Consider the following 23966-nt stretch of genomic DNA (forward strand, 5'->3'; position numbering starts at 1 on the left):
AGCTGATGAAAAATTCCAGCCATTTGAATCACCCATGCTTACAGCCCCTTCCTTTTACCCAGATCATTGAGTACTAACTCACTACACCAAGGGTCAGGAAAATCGTGCTTGTTGTAGCTCTGCCCCTGGCCAATTTTGTGAAATCTGGGAGTATGCTTAACTTACATGGGCTTCACTTTCCTCTTTTGCAAAATGAAGTAATTAGATTAAAGGTTCTTTTTGTTGAAAAAGTCTGATCTCTAACCAGCAATTTTCATGTCTCTTCTCACAAGAAAACTGTATTGAAAGGGAGTAGAAATTACTGGGACAAATGAGATTTAGCACTGCTGCTGATCTGTATAATTCTTGCCAGGTTTTAGATTGCTTCAAGAGCAGGGTGGGTATATTTTGGGCTATATGTGTGAGACTGCACATGTTTAAAGAGTTTCTGACTGTGACTAGATCCTCCATATAGGCTAAAGGTGCTCAGTACATATTTACTGAATGAATGAGTGCTTCCTGCTGCCTACTGGTGCAGTTTTCCTTTCTTGACTGTACCCTTGTCCTGTTCATTCTTATGTTTAAATATGATATCAAATCCGTGTGGCAGTCACTAATAATTCACTTTGCCACTTGTTCAGCTACTGCTATGTTTATAATTCTGGACTGACAGCGTGGGTCCTGAGTGAAAGGAGTATGCTAAGTTGATGAAGACACTGCTACTAAACTTGAGAAAGGAACATATAACAACTAATCATAGAGGCTAAATGAAACATATATAATTAAAGCATAAACAAGGTAGTGTGAAAGTGTGGTGGAAGAATAAATTAATTCTAATTCAGGAATTAGGGAAAGTTTCACAGGTAAATGAGGTATCTGAATTGTGCCTAGAGGAATGATGGCTAAGAAGATAAAAGGTCATTTAAACGGGGTGGGTTTGCTTTTTGGATCACAGCAGTAGCAGACTCTTAAGTGCTTGACTACTGAGTGAGTATATATAGTGTTCTAGTTTGCAAGCTGCCAGAATGCAATATACCACAACTGGAACAGCTTTTAAAAAGGGGAATTTATTAAGTTGCAAGTTTACAGTTCTAAAGCCATGAAAATGTCCAAACTAAGGGACCAACAAGAGATTACCTTCACTCAAGAAAGGCCACAGAAATTTAGGATTTCTCTCTCAGCTGGGAGAGTGACATCTGCTAGCTTTCTCTTTTGGCTTTTGTTTCATGAAGCTCCCGTGGACATTTTCTTTATGCATCGCCGGTGTTCTCTGGCTGCTTGGGCTCTGTTGGTTCTGGTTGCTCTGTCGGTTCTGGTGGCTCTGAATTTTTTTCCAAAATGGTTCCCTCTTTAAGGACTTCAGGAAGCAACCCCACCTTGAGTGGATGGTGACGCATCTCCATGAAAACCATCTAATCAAATGCTACTACACACAATTGAGTGGGTCACATCTCTATGGAAGGAATAAAAGAGATCCTACCCAGCAGAATTGAATAAGTATTGAAGAACATGGCTTTTCTGGGGCATACAACAGATTCAAACTGGCACCTTCCCCCCTTTGGCCTCCCAAAAGACATGTTCTTTCCAAATGTAAAATACATTCATTCCATAACAATATCAAAAAGTCTTAACCATTTCAGTAACAGTACAAGTATAATACAAAGACAGAAACAGTACAAAATCTCATCAAAGTCAGCTACAGACATGTTTTGTCCTAAGGCAAAATTCTCTGGCTCTGGACCTATAAAACTCAGAAGAAATTATTTACTGCCAATATACCAAGGAGGTACAGTCATAGAATACATATTCTCATTTCCATAGGGAGAAATTGGAAGAAATCAGTTCGCTGGACCGAAACAGTTCTGGAAACCTGCAGGGCAAATGACATTAGATTTCAAAGTCTGACTCATTTATCCTCGGGGCTTTAGAATGTGGCAAGTGTACCCTTTCCAAGGGCCTATGCAGCGATCTGGCTCTCTTCGAATGCAACCTTGGGGGACATTGGGGAGACCACCTTTTTCTCGGCTCTACCCTCTCCAAACATCAGGGCCACATCTGGGCTCTCTACCATCTCTGGGGCACAGGTGCAGCCCCTTCAGAACCATGTGGTAGCAGCCAGGCTGTTCCTAATCCACAGTGAATGAGTTCTACCCTCTCCAAGGCCTAAGGTGGCACAGCTCTTCCTGAACAGTGAGCTGGAAGCCCCCACCCCCCACCCCATCCCTGCTTTTGTGGCAAATTCACCCTCTCCAAGTGCTTGGGTGGACCGCTCCCCTGGTTGGAAGTTTCTTGACTTCAGACCTTAGCTTCCATCGTTCTGCCTTTGAAGTTATTTTTCCTCCAATATGTCCCTTTTCTGTCCCTTTTTGTCCATATTGGCAGTGCTTCCATTTATATAGATCCCACAACATTCTTCTTAGTTTTCTCTGAAATACGCTGGGATCAAAACCATCAGATTTTCCATATATCTTTCCTGGATAACTCCATCTCCAGTCCTGGCTTGTTGTGAAAATTGCTGATTGGTTTTATGTTTGGTGAAATTCTGACATGAGGCACTACTCTCTGGGGTCTCCCTTTCTGGAAGCCCAGAATTTTCCAGAACATCAATTTCTGGTTTCTTTGTACCCAGGAGTTAAGTTCTCAAAATACTCTTTCCTCTCACATTTTACTATAAGCCTCAAGGAATAGACAGACTATATTTTCCACATTTAGCTTGGAAATTTCTCTGCTGAAATCCAAGTCTAGCTCTCTCAAATTCTGCCTTCTATCTACAAAGAATGCCTTCCTTCCAGTTTTCAATGACCCATTCATTATTTCTATCTTAAGCTTCATCAGCTGCATCTTTAGAGTCCACATTTCTACCAACAGTCTCTTCCATGCATTCTAGGCCTTCTCTATCAAGCTTTCACAACTCCACCAGGATCTTCCCTTGATCCATTTAAAAAACTGTTCCAGCATGTTTGGCACTAGCAAACCACAGCAGCACCCCACTTCTCTGGTACTAAAATCTGTTCTAGTTTACAAGCTGTTGGAATGCAACATACCACAACTGGAATGGCTTTTAAAAAGGGGAATTTATTAAGTTGCAAGTTTACAGTTTTAAGGCCATGATGTTCAAATTAAGACACCAACAAGAGGTTAACTTCACTCAAGAAAGGCTGATGAAGTTTGGGGTTTCTCTCTCAGCTCAGATTGCACATGGCAACTTCTCTCCCTGCTTCTTGTTTCATGAAGCTCCCATCGAGGTGTTTTCCTTCTTCAACTCTAAAGGTTTCTGGCTGTGTGGACTCTGTTGGTTCTGATTGCACTCTTGGTTCTGGTAGCTCTGACGTGTTCAGCAAATGCTTTCCTCTTTAAGGGTTCCAGTAAGCAACCCCACCTTGAATAGGTGGTGACAGATCTCCATAGAAACCATCTAATCAAAGGTTACCACCCACAATTGAGTACATCTCCATGGAAACAATAAAAAAAGATCCTACCCAGCAATATTGAATGATGATTAAAGGGCATGACTTTTCTGGGGTACACAACAGACCCAGGCTGGTACATATGGAGATTTCAGTTGAATATTTTTGTAGCATGGGCAAGAGATGATGGTTAACTTGACTATAGGGGAGTAGTTTTGTAAGTGAAGAAATTTAGATTTGAAGTAGATTTTAGACTATAGAATTTGTGGATAGATTTCATATGAGGGTGAAAAGAGGGGAATAGCTCTAGTTTTTGATGGAAAAGTAGTGCTAATACAGTGGGTATGGAAGCTCATGTGTTCAGTTTTGGGCCTGTCGCTTTGGCATCTCAAACAGGTGCCTCGTAGATAGCTTAATAGCAAGTCGGGTAAAAGGTTGGGGTTCAGTGAGGAGTCACGTTGGAAATGGGTTTGCGAGCCATCAACTTTTACATAGAGGTTGAAGCCCTGAGTATAGTTGAGCTCACTTGTGAAAAAACCTAGGAAAGTAAAAGTTAGAAGATGTGGGGCTGAGTGAGCATTGATGACCTAAAGTCTAGACAGAAGATGATGATTGATCAAGGGGTCCTGAGAAAAGGGCATATGAATGTAATGGTATAAATATAAAATGGGCATTTGATATACAGATGCCTATCTGGGAGAGATTTGGAAGGATATCGAGAAGGCATCGTAAGGCAAAAGAGTGGCAGCTTGACTCAATTCATGGATGTTGCAAAAGTTACTTAGGAATAATCTTAAAATTACTGAAGGGGAAGCAAAAACTAAGCAGAGAGAAGGAGGTGGAAGGGAGTCCCCATGTCCAGGTTGACCAGACATCACGAAGTCAGTGGATGTGGAGAAGTTAGCCAATGAATTGCATAAGCCATCTTTTCCTGAAATGATTGGAAACAATGTTTTAAGAATCCAGCAAGGCTGGTTTTGGGATTAAAGTCAATGCCACAAGATGCTCAAAGTAGTCTTCAAGAGTGGCAGGAAAGCAGGTCAGGAGGTGCATACCCCAAAGACATTATTCAACTATACCATTGGATGTATACAACAAATTATAAGGGAAAATTACTTGGAGATTCACTTAAGTTAAAGGTTGTACCTACAACAGCTCGTACAGATACAGAGAAATTGAAAGGCAGAGAGCAGATTAAGTTTTTTGAAGAACTTCTGTTTGAGGATGTACTTCATGATCATGGAATTTCAAACCTGAATGTGAAAATTAGAAAAAACCTTCTCAGTTTTTTCTTGCTGTTGTGTTTTTTCCTGAAAATTGATGGAGTACTTGTGAGGATGAATGACATGAGACTTTACCATGAGGCTGGCAAGACCTATATGTTACAAGAGTATACACTGTGAGAGAGCAAAATTGCTAATTTAGTGCATGTTTCACCTTCTCTCTTCATGGAACCTAATGAAATATCCCAGTATTTACCAATAAAGGAGGCTATTTGTGAGAAGCTGATGTTTCCAGAAAGAATTGATCCTAACCCTGCAGAATCACAGGAAAGTACACCTGAGGAATAGAACATGATACAACATATACTCACCATGGAATCTGGCTGGAGACCTTGGTTGTTAGTAGTGGGGTATTTTTATTATGAGAATTAATCTGCTTGTATAGATCTTCTGTAGACTTAAAGGAAAAATAATAAAAGATTCTTGTAGGCAGGTACTACTCAAAAAAGAATACTGCAGATATTTCCTCTTGATTTTAAACTCATAAAGATAGGGACCATGTTTCCCTGTTCATTATTCTAACTCCAAGCTCAGCACCTCATACATGGTGGGTACCTAATTAGTGTTTATTGATGAATACACAAATATTTGTTCTTTTTACTTCTTATTTTCTAGTTACTTTATATCTTCTCTGACTTCAAATGTTACCTCTGTACATAAGATCTATAAATGTATATATCCTAGCCTTGACCTTTCTCCTGAGCTCCATTTCTCACATTTTTACCTGCTTGTTAGAAACTTCACCTGAATCAGCTGGGGGCATCTCAAATTTAACACATGCAGAAACAAAACTTCCTTTTTCATCTTCCTGTTCCTTTGCCCATGCTTTTGTCTTTTTACAGATCTTAGAATGGACTCTCTCATAGTTTTGAGTTTCTGTGTGTGTTTTTGTTTGTGTGTTTGTTTTATTCTCTGCCCTCCATGAGGAATCGCACAGAGTGACAAAGCAAATAACTGCATAGAATCTTCATTCCCATTATGCCTTATGCTGTGCCTTTTGCTTAATTTCACTAAAGAAGAGTTTGATTTAAATCAGGATAAACAAACCATACAAATTTTGGGACTCTTCCTTTTAACATATGAAAGACTTGTAAAAAAAATTCTGAACATAAAATAAGTGTGCCTATAGAGAAAGAGGGAGATAAAGAGAATTATTCTATACCCTGTATAGAAAAAAGAAAAAAGGCAAAGTTAACCTTCAGTGTCCATTGTGGAAGGGGGTGTAAAAAACCAAAATGCCTTTTTTTCTAAACCTGTGAAGTCTTATTCACTATAGATACAGCTAATTTTCCGCAATCTGAAAGGACAGAATGCGCAGACTTGAGATGAAGAGGTTTGGTTGGAAATAAGTCAGCCATGGTTTGTACTTTCAAATGGGTGAGCTGATATAGTTAGCTGGAGTCACCTGATTGTCCATATAAATACAGCATTGGGTATCTGTTCTGATTGGTCTGTAACTCTGTGCTTTAAATGATTAGAAGTTATTGAAATATGTTTCTGGCTTACTTTGAATCATTGACCCATTTAAATTATTGACCCATTTATTTAAAATTTCATTTCAATCTTAAATTTTCTCTGTGGTCTTCTATCTCTATTGTCTCCTGGACCGTTTAAAATACTAATACTTTTCTTGGTTCAAATTTCAAGAATGTCAGGCCAAAAACTTTGAAAGATCCAACATTCCAGAAACCAAGGCTTCTGAAGACACACTGCAAATTTCTGAGGAGATATCTTTTAGTTACTTCATTAACATAATTTATAGCCCTTTCAATTACATGCATCTCTGAGGTGGATTTTCTAACACGTGAATTTTTGCTTTTATTTAATTTTGGAATATCTGAGCTAAGGACACCATTGAGTCCATATATTTGACCCCTGCCATAGACAGAATAAAATCCCCCTCCAAAAAAAAAAAAAAAGATGTCTACTCACTAATCCCAGGAACCTATGAATATGCTATGATATACGGCAAAGAAATATTGAGATAGCAGAGGGCATCAAGATCACTAATCAGGTGTTTTTAAAATAGGGAGATTATTTAGAAGAAGAGGTGTCCTTATAAATAGAAGAGGGAGGTAGGAAAGTCAGTGTGGAGGAGTGCCATATGAGAGAGTCTCAACCAGTCATTGCTGGCTTTAAGGATGGAGGAAGGTGCCACCAGCCAAAGAATGCAGGGTGCCTCTAGAAACGAGGAAAGGTACAATAATAGGTTTTCCCCTATGGTCTCCAGAAGAAATGTAGCTTTGCCTACATCTTGATTTTAGCCCAATATGACTTATACCAGACTTCTGATTTCTAGAACTATAAGGTAATACATTTATGTTTTAAGCTGCTAAATTTGTGGTAACTTGTAATAGCTTCAATAAAAACTAATACAACTCTTCTGTATTGTTATTTGACTTATATGAATTTATAATATAAGGCATTTATAATTTTCATAGGAGAATTAGCCTATTTTTTTTTCCTTTTATCAAAGACAGACATGCTTACTCTCACGAGAGTGAAATTTCTTGTCTCTACAGAATTGGGCATAATTTGTTTGTTTTGCTATTGAATGAGATTACATTATGTCACTTGTATGTTTAGGAATATAAATGTGTATATTGTTTTGTAAATATTGCAAAAGTTTAATTTGGGATAATGTACTATATATTTTTGGTATTGATATAAACTCTTATAGCTTGCTTACTAAAAGTAAACCAATCCGATTTTGAGCCATAGTTAGATTATAAGAAGAATGCATTCCAATATTTTTGATTAGATTAAATGTTATGACATTGGCACTTGAATTGGTCAGGGTTCTCCAGGGAACAGAACCAACAGGACACATGTACACACACAGTCAGAGATTGAGAGGGAGATTGAGATTGAGAGTGAGTAAGATTTATTATAAGAATTGCATCACATGACCATGGGGATTGGCAAGTCTTAATTCCCTGTGGCAGGCCACAGGCTGGGAATTCTGATGAAGGTGAAGTTGCATTCCCCAGGAGAATGTGGCAGGCTGAAGAAGAGGCAGAAATTCTTTTTTATGACTGCTGAAATCCACAGTTCTCCCTTTTAGACTTCCTGCTGACTGAATTAAGAGACTCCCCTCAGTTCTGAGGGCAGTCTCCTTTGTTGATTGTAGATGTAATCAGCCATAGATGCAATCTACTAATGATGCATATCCATCTATAAAATACCCTCATAATAACAATCAGACCAGTGCCTGCTTGGTCAAAGAACTGGACACCATAATCTAGCCAGTTGTTACGACCCTTGAAATTTATCATCATAACAGTGTCAGAAAGGACACATGGACATCTCTTACTTGGTTACAGAACAATATTTTACTGGTAAGCATCAATACTGTCTATTGTTTTCAAATTTTCTAAACAAATTATGGGCAAAGTATGCTTGTGCTTATAGAAGAGAATGTAAATGTTTGCAACATTGATAATATAAAGGTAAAGTAAAGCCTACAGATATGGGAAGTGAAGGGCAGAAGAGAAGAAAACCATATATGTTCTGATGTATTCTCTATGGATCAAGAGAAACTGTCTTTAGATAATACAATTAGAAGTTGGAGTGCATGGATAGTTCAGTGGTAGAATGCTCACCTTCCATAAGGGAGACCTGGGTTCGATTCCCGGACCATGCACCTTAAAAGAAAAAGAAATAGAAGCTTAAGTTATTCATAAAATATAAAAGTAACCTGTAAAGTAACTAAAATATTCAAGTAATTATAGTAGGAGAAAGAAGGATGGAAAAATTGGAGGGCTGTAATTATGCTAAATTCTCAATTATGTTAGAAAGTCAAAAAATGATTTCTGATATTGATAAGTTGAAAATAAGTCATAAATGCTTACTGTTTTAGAGAGAAGGTCTAGAAGGAAATGTCTACAAGAGTTGCCTCCAGAGAATATAACTGTACCATTTGATTTTTTCTTTTTACATGGGTAGGCACCAGAAATCTAACCTGGTTCCCCAGCATAGCAGGCGAGAATTCTGCCACTGAGCCACTGTTGCCTGCCCCCAGCTGATTTTTTAAGTCACAGTTATGCTTGCTTGCACATGGTTTACAGCAGAGGTTGGCAAACTTTTTCTGCAAAGAACAAGATAGTAAGTACTTTAGGTTTTGTGAGCCATGCAATCCTGTCACAATTATGCAATTTGCCATTGTAGTACCAAGTACCAAAACATCTGTACAAGATACTTAAACAAATGAGTGTGTTCCAATACAACTTTATTTACAAAAACAGCTGATGGTCAGAATTTGGTTCACAAGCTGTAGTTTGCCGACCCTTGGTTTAAAGTGTGAAATTGGGCTCAAAGACCTATAACAAAAACAGTCATCTGTTGGCACCCTCCTTTCAAGACCACTTCCAAGAAGTAGCCATTTTAAACTCTTTAGCTATCTTTTTAAAAACATGAATCTCCATAATACAAAACAATGTATGAATCAAGTGATCACAGTATGCTTTTACATCTAAGTATGATTTATTGCTATGTTTTCATTTTTTTTTAACACAGGCAGGCACCTAGTACTATCTTCTTCTGATTTACCAATTTTAGACATCATCTATTTGTTGTTGTCCTATCATGGTACTTGAAAATTTTAATTTTCTTATAGCATTCCCTTTTCACTCTCTTCTCCCAAAATTGTTGCCAGAATTTTTTGTTAAATCTATGTTCAGTGTTTTTACTGTTAGGACAATATTGACATTGTTCCCCGTTGAGCTAATAATATACTACGGCCGTTTCCTTTCCTTTACAAATTCTTAGTTGTCTTGAAGTTTATTTGCTGAGTTTTCTTTGAATCTCATGCCTTCTTCCCAGTCATTCCAATGGTTCTGTAAAGTGGTTCTCAGTAGTTTTCCACAGAGTTAAAACTGTCATAGAATCTATTGATTTTTTTTTCCTGATAACATCTCCTGGAAACTTGCATTGTCTTGATCCAATCTGGGGTCTTTACTCTCTAAGTTTCTGGATAGCAATTAATTTAGGATTTGATATCACATTTTTTTTTGTGTGTGTGTGGGGGAGGATTTCCTTTTCATCTTGTTTGTGTTGAGCCTGTTTCCTAGGTCCTTTTTTTTGGTGGACTAATTCCTCTAATCTCTGAAGGATGGCTCTGAGGAGGGAGGGGTCATTGCAGCGTGGCTGCTAGCTTTCTGGGCCTGGATGGGATATGAAGGTTGTGGTGCCTAACATTCATTGTGCACACTATGACATTCCTTTTCTCAGGCGGTAGCCTTCTATTCTCAGCTGTATCTGTGCTCCATGTCTAGGAATCCAGAGTCTGCTTAGGATCAGTTTCTCTAGAGATTATATCTCTTATCTCCTTAAGGGGGTGTAGGTGTGGGCATCTAGTGGTTTCATTGTTCATTAAACAAATTTTTAGCCATGCTGTCTCTATCTAAAGACACTTGGGTTTGAGCTTCCTTCTACCTGACAAGTATTACTTCTTTATCCATCTATTTTCTAATCTTTCATATGGTATGCAGCTGTCTCATGCGTTCTTGGAAGATGGAAGTTATAGGTTCTATTTTTTAATTTCCTTCTTTGGGGATGATTTCCATTGGAGAAGGCATAGGATAGAATTAGTTACTTACTACCATTTGTGTCTGTTAACTTGTAAATTATTTTAAATTAAAATAATTCTTTATTATCTTTTTTAAAAAGTAAAGATTGAATTTAGATGTCTTGTAGTTATCGCCACTCTGATATTACATTAATATGTATGTGTGAATAAATGTATACAAATATATACTGTGATATGCCTTAGAAAACTGCTCCTTCACCAATATTTTGATTATTTTCACACAATGTCATTATTATGACACGATGTTTGTTATTTTCTTTAAAAAGTCAGCTTGAGTTCTTCTTGTATTCAGTGATTTTTCTTTGGATGCCTCACAATTGGCATTTTTGCCTAGGGTTTCTTCACTACTCACTTCATAACATACCATCCTTTTAGATGATAATACACAATTTTCCCAGTGGCTTCATCTATATCCTCATTTGCTTCTCATGAAGTAGGAGAGGTGTTGAAGCCAAGGGAAGTATGCCCCAATTTATTAGTTAAAATAATAAAAGTTGTTAAAATTTCATCAAATTGTTTTTGAAGTTTGGCTTGCACTTTCCCGTATAATTAATCTTTAAATAGAGGTTTTCCCTGTCCATAAAGTCCTATTTTTCATATGTCAAAGTTGTGATTAATGTCGTTCAATTATGTTCCTTAGTTGAGACATTGAGTCAGGGCACTCAGCCTTTGCAGCTAAGACTTTTCAAACTGCCTGTGGTGGTGGACCAGATTGTTTGGTCTGTTTATTTGTCTATAGTAAACTGATAACTTTTGTAAATACAAGATCATGCGCTTGGATGTTGCCACAATTTCAAATGGCTATAAATCTTTAAAGGCTTCCCTTCAATTTCTATATTTTGTTTCACATAGAGAACAAACAATACATGGACTGCCCTGGTCCAATACCATGCTTTGAACACCTGCATGAAACCCAGCCAAAATTTTGACATAAGAAGTTTGCTTAGCCTTCTGATAACTTCTGTTTCTGGACCTTCTGTTCCATCCCAACCTTCCTTCCCAACCTCACAGTGTCTCTATGCCATGTAAAGCTCTGTCTCAGTAACTCTTGGTTTTAAAGAATTACACAGGGCAGTGATAATAATGGGCACTGTTTATTGTGCATTTATTGTAAGATGAGCTTTGTGTAGATGTTGAGATTACAGTGGCATGCAAGATAGAAATGGTCCTGCCCTTGTGGATTCTAATAATACAGTGCCTAGAAAGAAAACATATATGAATATATGTGTGCCTTATTTGCATATATGCAAATTTATAATGAATTTCTTACAGTCCATTGAGGTACAGGTATTGTTCTCATTTTAGGTGAGTGGTAGAACTTGGATTTCAGTTGCATCCTACTGATTTGAAAGTCCATGCTTTTTCCATTGACCACTTTCATTTTCAAGGAGTAGGCTTGGTTCTCCTTTGTATGGGCCAAGCCCAATCAAACCTGGTATGCCTTATCTCAGCAGCTTGGAAGGATGTGCTTGAAATTTAAATAATGTATAGTTTCCTTCAATGACTAGAGTTTCAGTAATGTACAGTGAAAATTTTGGTGTAGGGCAAGGTATTTATTTGGTGTTTTCACATCTCTGCCATACTTATTCAAACTGACATGTGAATCAGGTCTCCTGCATTCCTACAACAGTCCTTCTCTGAGCTTGGGCTTCTTTTATAAATGACTGCAAACTGACTTGCCCACGGGTACAGCCGTGGTTAGGAGACCTGACTTCCATTCCCCAGTCTCCTCCTAACTTGCTTCCTCAAGTCTTTGCTCATTTGTCACCTTTTCAGTGAGGCCTGACCTGACCCTCTATTTAAAAATATAAACTTGATGTACTCTTTATTCTTTCCCTAATCACTTCGCAGTTTCTGACATACCATTTTATTTATTTGTTCGTTTATTTATTATGCTTATTATATTTTGTCTGTCTTCTCTTCTGTCTTCCTCTGAGGGATAGGTTTTTCCTGTATTTTTTTTTCATAAATTTGCAAAAACTACATATACTTATTGCAAAATTGGCTGTCATTAACAGACATTCTGGAGTATTTGTTTCCCATTTTGTCCTTGACTTTATCAAAAGTTCTAGGTTGCCTGAGTTAGGTTTGAATTTTAATATGTGAAATGGCTTTCTCTGTTATAACATGAAGTCTTTCCTCTTCCTTTCTTTCGTCCTTCTTTTTCTCTTTGCCTTTATTTGTTTGACAAATAAATAAGGAATTCCAGAAATAGTTCTAAAACTACTTGTATACAGAAGTGAAGTAAATACACAAGATTTTTGTGTCATGGAGCTTATGTTCTAGTTGGGAGAGACCAAACAATTAAAATGAACAAATAATTGAATTATGTAATGATGATTTACAGTACCGACATTGGGAGAGTAACCTTTAGATTAGGAGGTCAGTAAGGTCATGACTGGGTAGAGGATACTTGATTTCAGTTCTTCTGGCTTTCTTTCCTGTGTTTTCTGTAGGTTTTCCAGCTATACCAGTGATCTATCTATAACATTCAGGAGGAATGATTCTGTTGTTGGGGAAACACAGGCAACATTTGCAGGCAATAGTGTTTCTAATCCTTCTGAAAATGATAATCCTCCCCTACTGTATTACTGGGAAAGAAGTTCCAAAAAAATATGAGTAGAGCTAAAGTTGATGAGTTCTTTATATTTATCTTAGTTTCCTTATTTTTCTGAACACTGCTACCAGTACCTCTTCTGCTCTGAATTAAACTTCTTTTGATATTTTGATCTTTTCAATGATGGAGCATAAACTAGTGCTTGAGTAAAGAGCTAGAAGCCCTGACAATTAGCTTTATTCCTTCCTCATTCATTAACATACACAAAGATAGACTCACAAGTGGAAGACAATATCTGTCAAAGGAATTCTTTAGAGTCAGTGTACAAAGAGGTCAGCAACATAGCAGCAATATGTTTGAATTTAACTGACTGCGATAAGTAACCCTGAGTCTTATGAATTTGGATTCTCAAATTTATTCTTACATCTTAAGATTTATTTTGTAGCAGAATACTTTTTAGGGTTTCTGGTGAGCTATAATGGATACATTATTTTAAAAGTTAATGACCCCTTTCTTAAGAAAAATTGTCTGATTCTAGTTTTGGCTGTAAGGTTTGCATTCCTTTGGACCACACAGAATTCTAAAACCTTGGCATCCAGGATTTTATAGTCTAAAACAACTAATACAAAACGGGATTACAAAAATCAGCTGTTTTCTTTAAAATTATTTCAAAACATTGTACCACAATATTAAATTAGTAATAGTTTAATGTTTTAAGAGGCCCTCATACTGAAAATTTTTTGAAATACATGTATCATTTAAACATATTTGCAACTTTTGTTAATTTTAAGCCTTTTTTTTTTTTTTAACATGGGCAGGCACCGGGAATTGAACCCGGGTCCTCGGGCATGGCAGGCAAGCACTCTTACCTGCTGAGCCACTGTGGCCCGCCCAATTTTAAGCTTTTTAACTATTGCGTTTTATGACTGAACTTTGGTTTTACGATTATACTGTTTTTAATCTCTTAGGATTTACTTAAGGCTTATACTTTTATGCATTTAACTCACCCTTAGATCTATAGGAAAAGATAAAACAAGCAAAGGGTGGGCCATGGTGGCTCAGCAGGCAGAGTTCTCGCCTGCCATGCTGGAAACCCACGTTTGTTTCCTGGTGCCTGCCTGTGAAAAAAAAAAAAAACAAAAAAACTCAAAAGACAAACAAAACCACAACTATCCGAATATCTGTACCTTTTTACCTCACAAAAATATAGGTTAATCCCAAGATGAAAAATTGAACTGTAAAGTCCTTTATATGAACAACACTGCTGAGATTATGGTTACTCCACAAAGAAGAATGAAAAATGACATGAATGATTAACACTTAACAATATTAGTTAATGTATGAACTAGCAAGTTGAAGTATAGGCTGTGATGCTTAAATATTTTTCTCCTCGATGGAAAACAGGCAATAAGTATTAACTTGAATTATCAAACAAAATTGAAAATTTCGTCTTGAAAAATTGGTACTTTTATCTTGAGAATATTTTTGTATAGGATTATATATCATAAACGAACTTCCCTGTGGCTTGACGTTTGTGGATTTTGTTTTTCCCTCTGTAAAATGGTAGGATTTGTCTAGGTGATCTATGAGCCTATGAATTCCTACCAGACTGTGAATCTATGAATCTTCTAGTCAAGGCCTGAAATCCCCGAATTTGGGGAGGTGGTGAGATTGGCTTAGAGTTAGAAATTAGCCTACTTAAAAATAATGCTTTAGGTACTATGAAATTGAAACTGAAATTTTTCTCCTAGAAAAATTCTTTTGTTTTAGAGTTGGAAAATTCTTAACTTTGTATATAAATTGGTAAAAGTTCAGGTTACACAGCGAGGTACTTAAATAACTGATACTGGAAAACTTATGATATTTTGCAAAGAGATGTTCTGAGAGATGCATAGTACTTGTAAAATCATGGTGAACTGCCAAATCCATTATTCTTATGATATCACAAATTTTTTTTTTTTCAAGACATTTCTCTAACTGTGGGTTGAGGGTGGTAGGGAGCGTTGAGGTTCTAGATAATAAAAGTCAGGAGTAGGAAGGGGCCTTCAGGATAAGACACGTTCTCCTTCTTATAGCATCCTTGACATGTGGCCAGCTAGTCTTTGCTTTTTTCCTTACAGGGGTGGAGAGCTCAGAGTTTCATCATACAACCCATTCTGCTCTTTCTTAGACTGTTTCAATCCACCACTTTATCATATCTGTAACTTTTCTGTAGCAGTACAAAAGAAGGCAGATCTTTCCTCTATGTAGTAAACTTTTAATTTGATGGTGTCTCATATGGTCATTCACCTTTTACAGATTAATTTGTGAAAGGTCAGCCAAAGAAAAAGAGAAGCATTGGAATAGTGTGGGTGATTTACCTTGAATGACCAGTGAACAAGTGTCCCATGGTAAGCACGAAGTGGGAGACTGCTATTGCCTCAGCTGTCTCAGTTCCCTTGTGCATCTGGTTGTGAGTCTCTCTCTGTCCTGAATGATTCTAAGTGCTTAAAATAAGCATTTTCACAGAACATAGTCTCCAAAATAATCAGTTCCTTCACTTACCTCAAAAAGATGAGTAATATGCCCCAATCCTGGCTAAAAAGCAAGTAGTGTTGAACTTATTTATTGAAAGGATGTATGTTGGTCTCCAGTGTGGTGTCTCCCTAGAGGATTTCCAAGGACAAGTTTAACAATAAGTGATTTTTGCCTTGCCTGATAACTCTAAGAGCTCAATGCCCTATACAAACTGCATTTATAGTATATTTGAAATAAAATATTTTCACATTGAATTCTCCAATTAAAACAAACCTAAATTAGGTCTCAAATTAAGTCTTCTCAGTCATCATATGACTATTTCCAGTCCCTTAACCTGGTCATATGGGTATTCCTCAGTTTGTAAATGATCATTCCTCAAAATCTGCCACAATACTTTAAATATGGTGTGGCTGTTTCAACAGTGAGGTGATGACATACACTATTCTGGATAGAGTATTTCTCTTATAGCCTAAGATGGTAACAGCAGGTTTTAGCAGACTCATCACACTGTTGACTCACATGAGACAGTGGTCAACTAAGCCTGCCCTGTGGGTCTTAGAGTATTTAAATAATTATTGGTCAGTGAACTACAGCACTGTTGTAGGATAACCTGGACTCCCCATCGTTTGGTACTTCTACATTCTTTTTCTTTTACTTGTTTCAAGATTTATTCTTACTTATAAGAAAACGGGGAAAATAGACTCTTGTTCTCAACAGCCTTTGGATGGTTTTCATTTCTTTATTTTGGGGGGATGTTATGTATGATAGAAACCATTAGGTATTTCAGTTTAAAAAAAGAGATCACTTTTTTTGAGATCAGGGAATTCTTTTGACTTCTATGAAAATATTTTGAAGTGTAACACATAAATAAAATAAGTGTAGTTAGCATACATCTATAAAAAAATAGGAATTATCTTTTGAGAAACAAGTCAGTTGGGTCGGGACTAAAGTAATTCAGAACACAGGGTAAGGAAGACATTGTCTGTATTTTAGAACTGTACCTACTCTTTGAGACCAAAGGAAGAAAGGTTTATTTTGTCCGGAACCTGCATTTTCTGTAGCACATAATCTAACTCAGCCTGTCTGGATAGCTCATTGAGCAATTGAAACACAGGGTGTCCAGAATAAGAATGAGGGCCTTTAATCCTGTATAGCTTAATGTGATTCCTAGATATATCCTAGAATATATTAAGCAGATAATCAGAAAGTATTGGCAAAGCCCCTTGAGGGATGGGAGAAAAAATCCAAACTATTAAACACAGAACCCCCTGATATTGTGTCAAGCATTAGTAACACCCAAATTAGTAGGCCAAGCCCTTGATCTTGAGGTTTATTCTTGTGAAGTTTATGTAGCAGAGAAGCTTACCCTACCTATAGGTTTGCCTAAGAGATACTTACTCCTGGAGGACTTTTATTGCTCAGATGTGGCCTTACTCTCTCTAAGCCCAATTCTGTAAGTGAAATCATTGCCCTCCCCCTACATGACACATGGCAATCAGGGGTGAAAGTCTCCCTGGTGGCATGGGAAGTGACTCCCAGGAATGAGTTGGCCCTGGCACCACGGGATCAACAATTCCATCCTGACCAAAAGGGGGAAAAGAAGTGTAACTAATAAAGTATCAGCGGCTGAGAGAGTTCAAATAGAGTTACGCAAGCTTCTGTTAGACATTGCTACCTATTGTAGCTTGCCAAACCCCAACCAAAACCATTCCAGCCAATCCTGAAGGACATGTAGGGCAATATATCAGATTCTACAAAGGTTCCATGCACTAGTTTAACTTTCCAGAAATCTACAACCTCTAGATATGTCCCTGGACCAGATAAGTCCTGAAACCTGGGGAAGCCAGCCTCTCCAGAACATCAGCTAGTTCCATCTCCCTCTCCCATATTATTGACAGCCCCTTCCAACATGAAAAAGTTAGAATGGGCATCGTCCAAATACCCCTAAAGAGTATGATAGAAAGATCAAAGGTACTAGTGGGGTTATACAGAGAATGTAGGACTTAGCAAATGAATATGATTGTTGAATCATTAACTTGATATTTCTTTTAGTCTCCACAATCTTAGAGCAGCTAGAAGTGAAAACCTAAAATTGTGGAATTGTAACGCATTCCAAACTGTGAAATCTGTTCTACAACTAAACAGTTGTGCTTTGAAGTTAATTGCTTTTTTTGTGTATATGTTACTTTTCACAAAAGCAGATAATCAAAAAAAATTTGTTCCTTCTAGCCTCCTATATTCTGGAGTAGCTAGAAGGAAAAATCTGAGAGGATAGTATGGTAGCCCATGACAAACTTTGGGATCTGTCCTGTAACTACTTGTTGAAGATTGCTTTGAAAACTATTGCTTTTTTTCTTTCTTTGCTTTGTATATATGTTATATTATATAATAAGAAAAGTTTTTAAAAAATTAAAGCCAAAAAAAAAAGGACATTATCTCTGAGGCCCCTTCTTGCCCCTTTTATTTGTTATTCTTAACCCAAAGGGTAATCAGCTTCTTAACTTAAAACATTGTGAAGTAATTCTACCTGTTTTTTAACTTAATTACAATGCATGGAACCATAATAATGCATGATTTGGCTTTATGGCCTCAATATTATACTCATGAATCTCATGCTGTTGCAGGAAATTGTAGTTCATTTTTGTTGCTATATAGCATTCCAGGATGGACATACTACTATTTATTCATTCTAATAAATGAATGTTTGTGTTTGTTACAGATTTTTAGCTGCTAAGAGTAATCTGAAGATTCTAGTATGTGTCTTTTGGTAATTATGTAATACTCATTATTGTTGGGTAAATACCTAGTAGTGAATTGCCGAGTCATGTGGGATGTTTATATTCTGCTCTATGGGATGTTTATTTTCACACACTGCCAGTTTCTCTAAGAAGTTGCATGAATTTACACTCTTACCATGTATGAAAATTCTGGTTGCTCCACACCCTAATCCTAACCCTTGCTCTAATCAGTTTGGGGAAGGTCAATCCTAGCTCTCACCCTTACCCTGAACAGTTTGGGAAAGATCAACATCGTTACAATTTTGAGGGTTTTAATCTGAGGAATTTTTCTTTAATATTCCTAATATTTTGTAATTGTCAGTATAGAAGTTTCTACATATTTTTCAGACTGATATTTTCAGTGCTATTGTAGATGTTGCTATTTTTAAAATTTTCAGTTTCTATTTGTTACTAAGTATACAGAAATAAAATTAATTTTTGTGTATTGATATTATACCCAGTCACCAAGCTAAATTACTCATTTTCATAGTACATCTGTATAGTCTTTGGATTTCCTAAATATCTAGTTTTATTGTTTTAAAATAATTATGCTGCTAATTCTTTTTTTCTTATCTTATTGCAATGGCTTGGACCTTCAAAATAATGTTGACTAGAAGTGTGGACAGTTGTTTCCTTCTCACAATCTTAACCTAAGGGGGAATAATTTCATTAATTCACTCTTATGCATGATATTTGCTATACGAAGTTTGGTAGATACATCTTATTAGATTAAGGAAATTTCCTTCTATTCCTGATTTAAGATTTTTTTCTGAGAAGGGGTGCTGAATATTCTCAAATGCATCTGTTGTGGAGATCATCTGATTTTTTTCATTTTTTTTCCTATTAATCTGGTATCTCTAATTGCCGCAGTCTTCTGATGTGCTCTGATCGTTCTCTGCTTTCTGGGTTTATTCTGAGGCATCTAGTTCTACTTTGATCTTAGGTAGAGGGGTGAGTAACCCCAGAGTATATGATAGAAGTAGTTGATTAAGTTTTAAGTGCGTGCACAATTTCCCAATTCTCTATCCAACTTCCAGTGCCTCAAGCTCGCTCTTTGCTCTTCTTGGGAGCATCTTTTTCCACTGCATCCTGAACACTTAATTCCACGATTATAGGATTTTTGTTTCCCTACTTCTTTCACTCATTAAATACTGGAAACACTTATGCAAAAAGTGGAGGGGACCTGTTCTAGGTATAAAAAATAAAAACTCTGACTCTGGTGTTTCTTGGCTCAGCTAAGCTAATTCATATACCCATACCTTGGTTTTCCTGATCTGTGAAATGGTTGACAACTATTCCTGGGGATAAATGGGTTAACTAGGGATAACTGAGGATAACTACACATTGAGGATAGATGAATTAATAATATGACCCTTAACCTGGTTCCTAGTCTTAGCACTGAAAAAAATTAGCTATTATGATGATGATGAAGAAAATAGTAAAATACTATTTTATGGTTACATCCCACCAAATTGGAAAAGTTAAATAATACAGATAAAACTTTATTTTTCCGTTTACTTCCATCTTCTAACTGTTACTTGCGTTCCAGTGGCTAAGATTCTTCTTGTGAATTCATTAAGTTGCTAAGAAACCAGTTGTATTGTTGGGTCCTGTAATCACCACCATTGTTAGATACAGCCCTTCTCCACTCACCGGCTTTTCCTTCTTTGGGAAAAAGGCTTTTCTGTCTTTTCTCATTTTGGGGCTTTGTTGCAATTTTTTCTCTTTTGCTTGTACCACAGACATTTTGCTTAGAAACCTTCAGATTTTCCTTTTTTTCTGAATACTGGCATAATCCCGGTGTTTAGTAATCACTGCATTATAGAATCTGGTTTGTAAGTCTACTACTACTTTAATATTGCAAATGGAAAATTATTGGTGTTTAAAGCGTTAGTTAACATATATTTTCTAAGATATAGGGTCAGGATTTCATGTTATCTTATGTAAGTGAAGGATATTTGTTGCTAGTAACATTGGCACCTGTTTGGAACAGTGTCTACATTTAATCATTAAAAATACCCTGCATCTGTGTTCTGTAGTACATGTCATGTGTTTTGTTTTAGTTTCCTTTCCAATTCATCATGATAGGCTTGTGTATTTCACTTTAAAATTCCAGTAGGGTTTAAGTTTACGTATATTATTTTTAAAAACACATAAGATACTGTCAGAAATAGATAAGATGTATAGTAGGTTATTTTTCAGTACTTTAATGATTTTCAGAGTATAAGTTATATGATTTATTGCATAACAAAATAAGCACATATAGGAGATATTCTGAAGATGATTTAAAAATATGTATATTACAGATGTTTGTGTAATATTAAACATCATGATAATGAAAAAACACAATAAACATTTTCAGGTAATTAATCATGTACACTGAAACATGTATGTGAACATTCTTTCATGTTTGATCAGTTTTATTCCTGATGGTAATTTGCTGAAATGCAAAATGTTGACTGCAGTGTAAAGGTTGAAAATTTTACACACATAAAAGAGTCATAGTAAACTTACAGTTTTATGATGGCTATAGTCTGTTGATATTATATGTATATTTTTATGCGATCTTAGCACCATGGCCAAAATGCCATGGGGACAAATTCACCATTGGTATAGACTGAGGTTAATTTTCTTCTCTTGGATGTGTAAAATATTAACCTTGAGCATGTTTTTGCATGGCTTGTTTGCTTTTGTTCTGGGTTAAACATACCCATCATTAACTTACTGTTTTCTTCTTTGGCATGTGTAAAATGGCAACATCCGTATGGAAGGGCAAGTTAAAATTGCAGAGTCTCTTCTATATTCTGGCACTTTGTATTTTACTTATTTTTTTGTCAGGTATTACCTGGTATATCAAATTATTTCTTACTAAATTTAATTCATAAGCTATTCAAGTTCTGTAGTCTTCTGAATCTAATTAGAAATACATGTTTTAGTTTCAACTCCTGTACCTTATTTTCCAGAATGTCTTGGGTCCCATGTGTACGTGTGAGGGAGGAGTGCTCTGTGATTTGACAGCCCCATCTTGCTTCTACTTATCTTCTTTATTGTATCCTATCCCCTGCAAGTTCTTGAGTTTCCCTATTTTAATTAATGGCCTTTTACTTTTCCGCTCTGTTCCTTCCTCTAGTTAGGGAGAGAGGTATATTTTAACTTATGCTATACTTGTGAGGAGTAATTGCTTAAAATCTGCTTTTATACATTTAGCAACAAGAAAACTAAGCAGAGGGGAACAAAGCAGATGAGTTAAAATGTGCCTGCTAAATTTTAAGTAATCAAATATAAAAAAGGCAAGTTCTTTAGAACAGTTTTTTTTAAATAAATGTAGTTAAAATCAACAGATTTCATTTATAGAGCTCTAATATATCAGAAACCCACTCAATGGAAGATTATAGAAATTAAATTGAGCTCCTTTTAGATAGAGACTGGCTATTTTTATAAGAAAAATATAATATTCCAGATTTCAATCAAAAGGCTTGTGTAGCTTTGGGGGAGGCTGTTGCTTGTGGCATGATCATAGCAAGAAGAGTTAATTCACAAAGATTATTGGGGGTGTTCTTTTTTTTACCTTTTTCTGTGTAATGCTATAAGCATTACATAATGTTGTGTATATATCCCATCACCCTCCCTATCTGAAATCTAGCTCATTGTCCTTATCTTTTATACAGCATAATCACTTTCAGTTGACAAGGATCCCTTGAAAAAGGATATATTGTAATGTATGTCTGATGCTTGTTTTACATGGTTTTATTCTCACTGCACATATCTTTGTGATCGCTCTCTGGGCAATAGAGCCAGGCATTTAAAGTTTGCTAATAAATCATTAGTGTTTCTACCTATAAGCCTAGTATTTTAAGGAATGAATCTCCTTTCATTTTACTTGGAATAGCTCTTTAGGTAACTATATAGAAAACTTAATTTTAAAATGTCCAAAGTCTGGCTATGAGGAATTCCTTCAGATTTTTCAAGCCTGTCACTTCATCAAGTTGGATTACTGGAAAGCTATGTACTTGGGCCATATTTCAGTAGCTCTCTGAATAGATGTCTTAATGGAATTATCATTTAATAGTATGCCCTCACGTTTTATTAAGGGTCAGTTAAAGAGAAGGCTGTATGAACACTATTTCTATTAGTTTCGTAAAATTGCAATTGAATTCTGTAGGTTATGTTAGTTTTTATCCTTTATAAAGAGTCATGTGGTAAAGTCTTAGGGCTTTATCCTAGAAGAATTTCCTTCTCTTCTCATGCACTGGTTGGTAATCTGTGCCTTTATTGGATACTGAGTACTTTATAGCTCTCAAGTCTCCCACGTTGAGGACTTAGTAAAAAAGCACGGAACTAAATTGATTATAGCTGGGGTATTCTGATGAAATCCTTACTAATGTTCTTCTTCACTTAATTCATTGGTTCACATTCTTGTTCCATTGTTTTAATGGTTTCTTAATGCTTTTAAGTCTTGAAACAGACACTACATAAACAACTGAATGACTTGGATCTTCTAATTCTAAATTCTCATATTATTTTCAAGCCCCATAACAACAGCAACAACAAACCCAAACATATTCTTTTACTTAAGCCTTATTGTCCTAATCATTTTTTTTTAATCAAATGTGGGAGACCTCTTAAATCACTACCCCAATCCAGTGAATCCCCTGTTCAACTCTGAACACAATTTAGAGTTGCTGCCTTCCTTCAGGAACTGGAGATCAATTCTGGAGCTCTTGATCCAGATGTCATTACAAATGTTAGAGTTGAGGATGAAGGCAGAGCATGGAGCATTTAAAAAGGGGAAGAGGTTGGTAGTGCCCTCATTCCATTAATATTTTCTGGAGTGATAGTTCTTACACCCTCATATTTCTGCTTTTTGATTCATTTCCTACAGCTTTGGGATTTGTTTTGACTTCTACCTCATTTCAGAAATTATCCTCAAGAGTTTTCTTTTACAAAGTATGCTTAGCATTACTTAAGTTGTAGAAAAGAATGATTGTGAATATACTATTCAAATTTCTGGGGCAACTTATTTTTTTCCTATGTTTTTAAAAAAACTATTTTGAAATAATTTCAAAGTTACAGGACAGTTGCAAAAATACAAACCCCAAACAGAGAACTCCAACATATCCCACCCCTCTAGATACTGAGATCCACCAATTTTAACATTTTGCCACCTTTTCCTTATCTAAATTCTGAATATTAGAGGGCATATTGCACACGTGATACCCCTCATTCCCCTGGAACACGTAATACTTCATATACATTTCCTACAAACAAGGATATCCACTTATGTACTCACCTTAAGTGTAGTTACCAAGTTCAAGAAATTTAACATTGACATAGTATAAAGCTTATCTTCTGCATTCCAATTTTTTCTTATGTCCCGATGGGGCAATTTGCTTTTACATGCAATTTATTTTCCAAGGAAATTGGTAAAATATGTGTACTTTGACTTACTTATTTAAGTTAAACAGTGCTTAAAAATGTCAAATATTTATTCAAATAAATAGATACCATTTTGGGTTTAAAACTTTGTTATTAATAAAGTGTATTTTAAATGAGTTAATTTTTTTCTTTTAACATTGAAAGCTTTTTTTACCTTTTACTAAAGTTGAGTCATGAAACATGTTGGTTGTTCTATCATAGGATCCTGGTTACTGGGTGAAGATTCATCACTTAGAATACACAGATGGAGGAATTCTGGATCCTGATGATGTCCTGGTAGATGTCGTTGAAGACAAAGATAAGGTAGATGATGCTAAAAATACCCCCTTTGTTTTTCTCTGTAGAGCTGCATGTTTTCCCGAGATTGAAGTCCTTAGCAAGCTTATGTGTCAATTATTGTTAAGAGATACCATCTGTTCAGAT

The 23966-nt window shown here is 36.2% G+C and overlaps 1 protein-coding gene and 1 pseudogene across 16 annotated transcripts in view; both read left to right on the forward strand.

The window, feature by feature from the left end:
* Positions 1–6201, forward strand: part of LOC143676845 (TIP41-like protein pseudogene) — a 71752-nt pseudogene extending 65551 nt beyond the window's left edge.
* PARD3B (par-3 family cell polarity regulator beta) overlaps positions 1–23966 on the forward strand; it is a 1143268-nt gene that overhangs the window by 151420 nt on the left and 967882 nt on the right. For all 16 annotated transcript variants that reach the window (XM_077154793.1, XM_077154795.1, XM_077154796.1 and 13 more), the window contains one exon: positions 23745–23846. In XM_077154793.1, the coding sequence (XP_077010908.1) occupies positions 23745–23846 (102 nt within the window). The remainder of the gene's footprint in view (positions 1–23744; positions 23847–23966) is intronic.

Source organism: Tamandua tetradactyla, chromosome 3 (assembly GCF_023851605.1).
Source record: "Tamandua tetradactyla isolate mTamTet1 chromosome 3, mTamTet1.pri, whole genome shotgun sequence".
Lineage (NCBI taxonomy): Eukaryota > Metazoa > Chordata > Mammalia > Pilosa > Myrmecophagidae > Tamandua > Tamandua tetradactyla.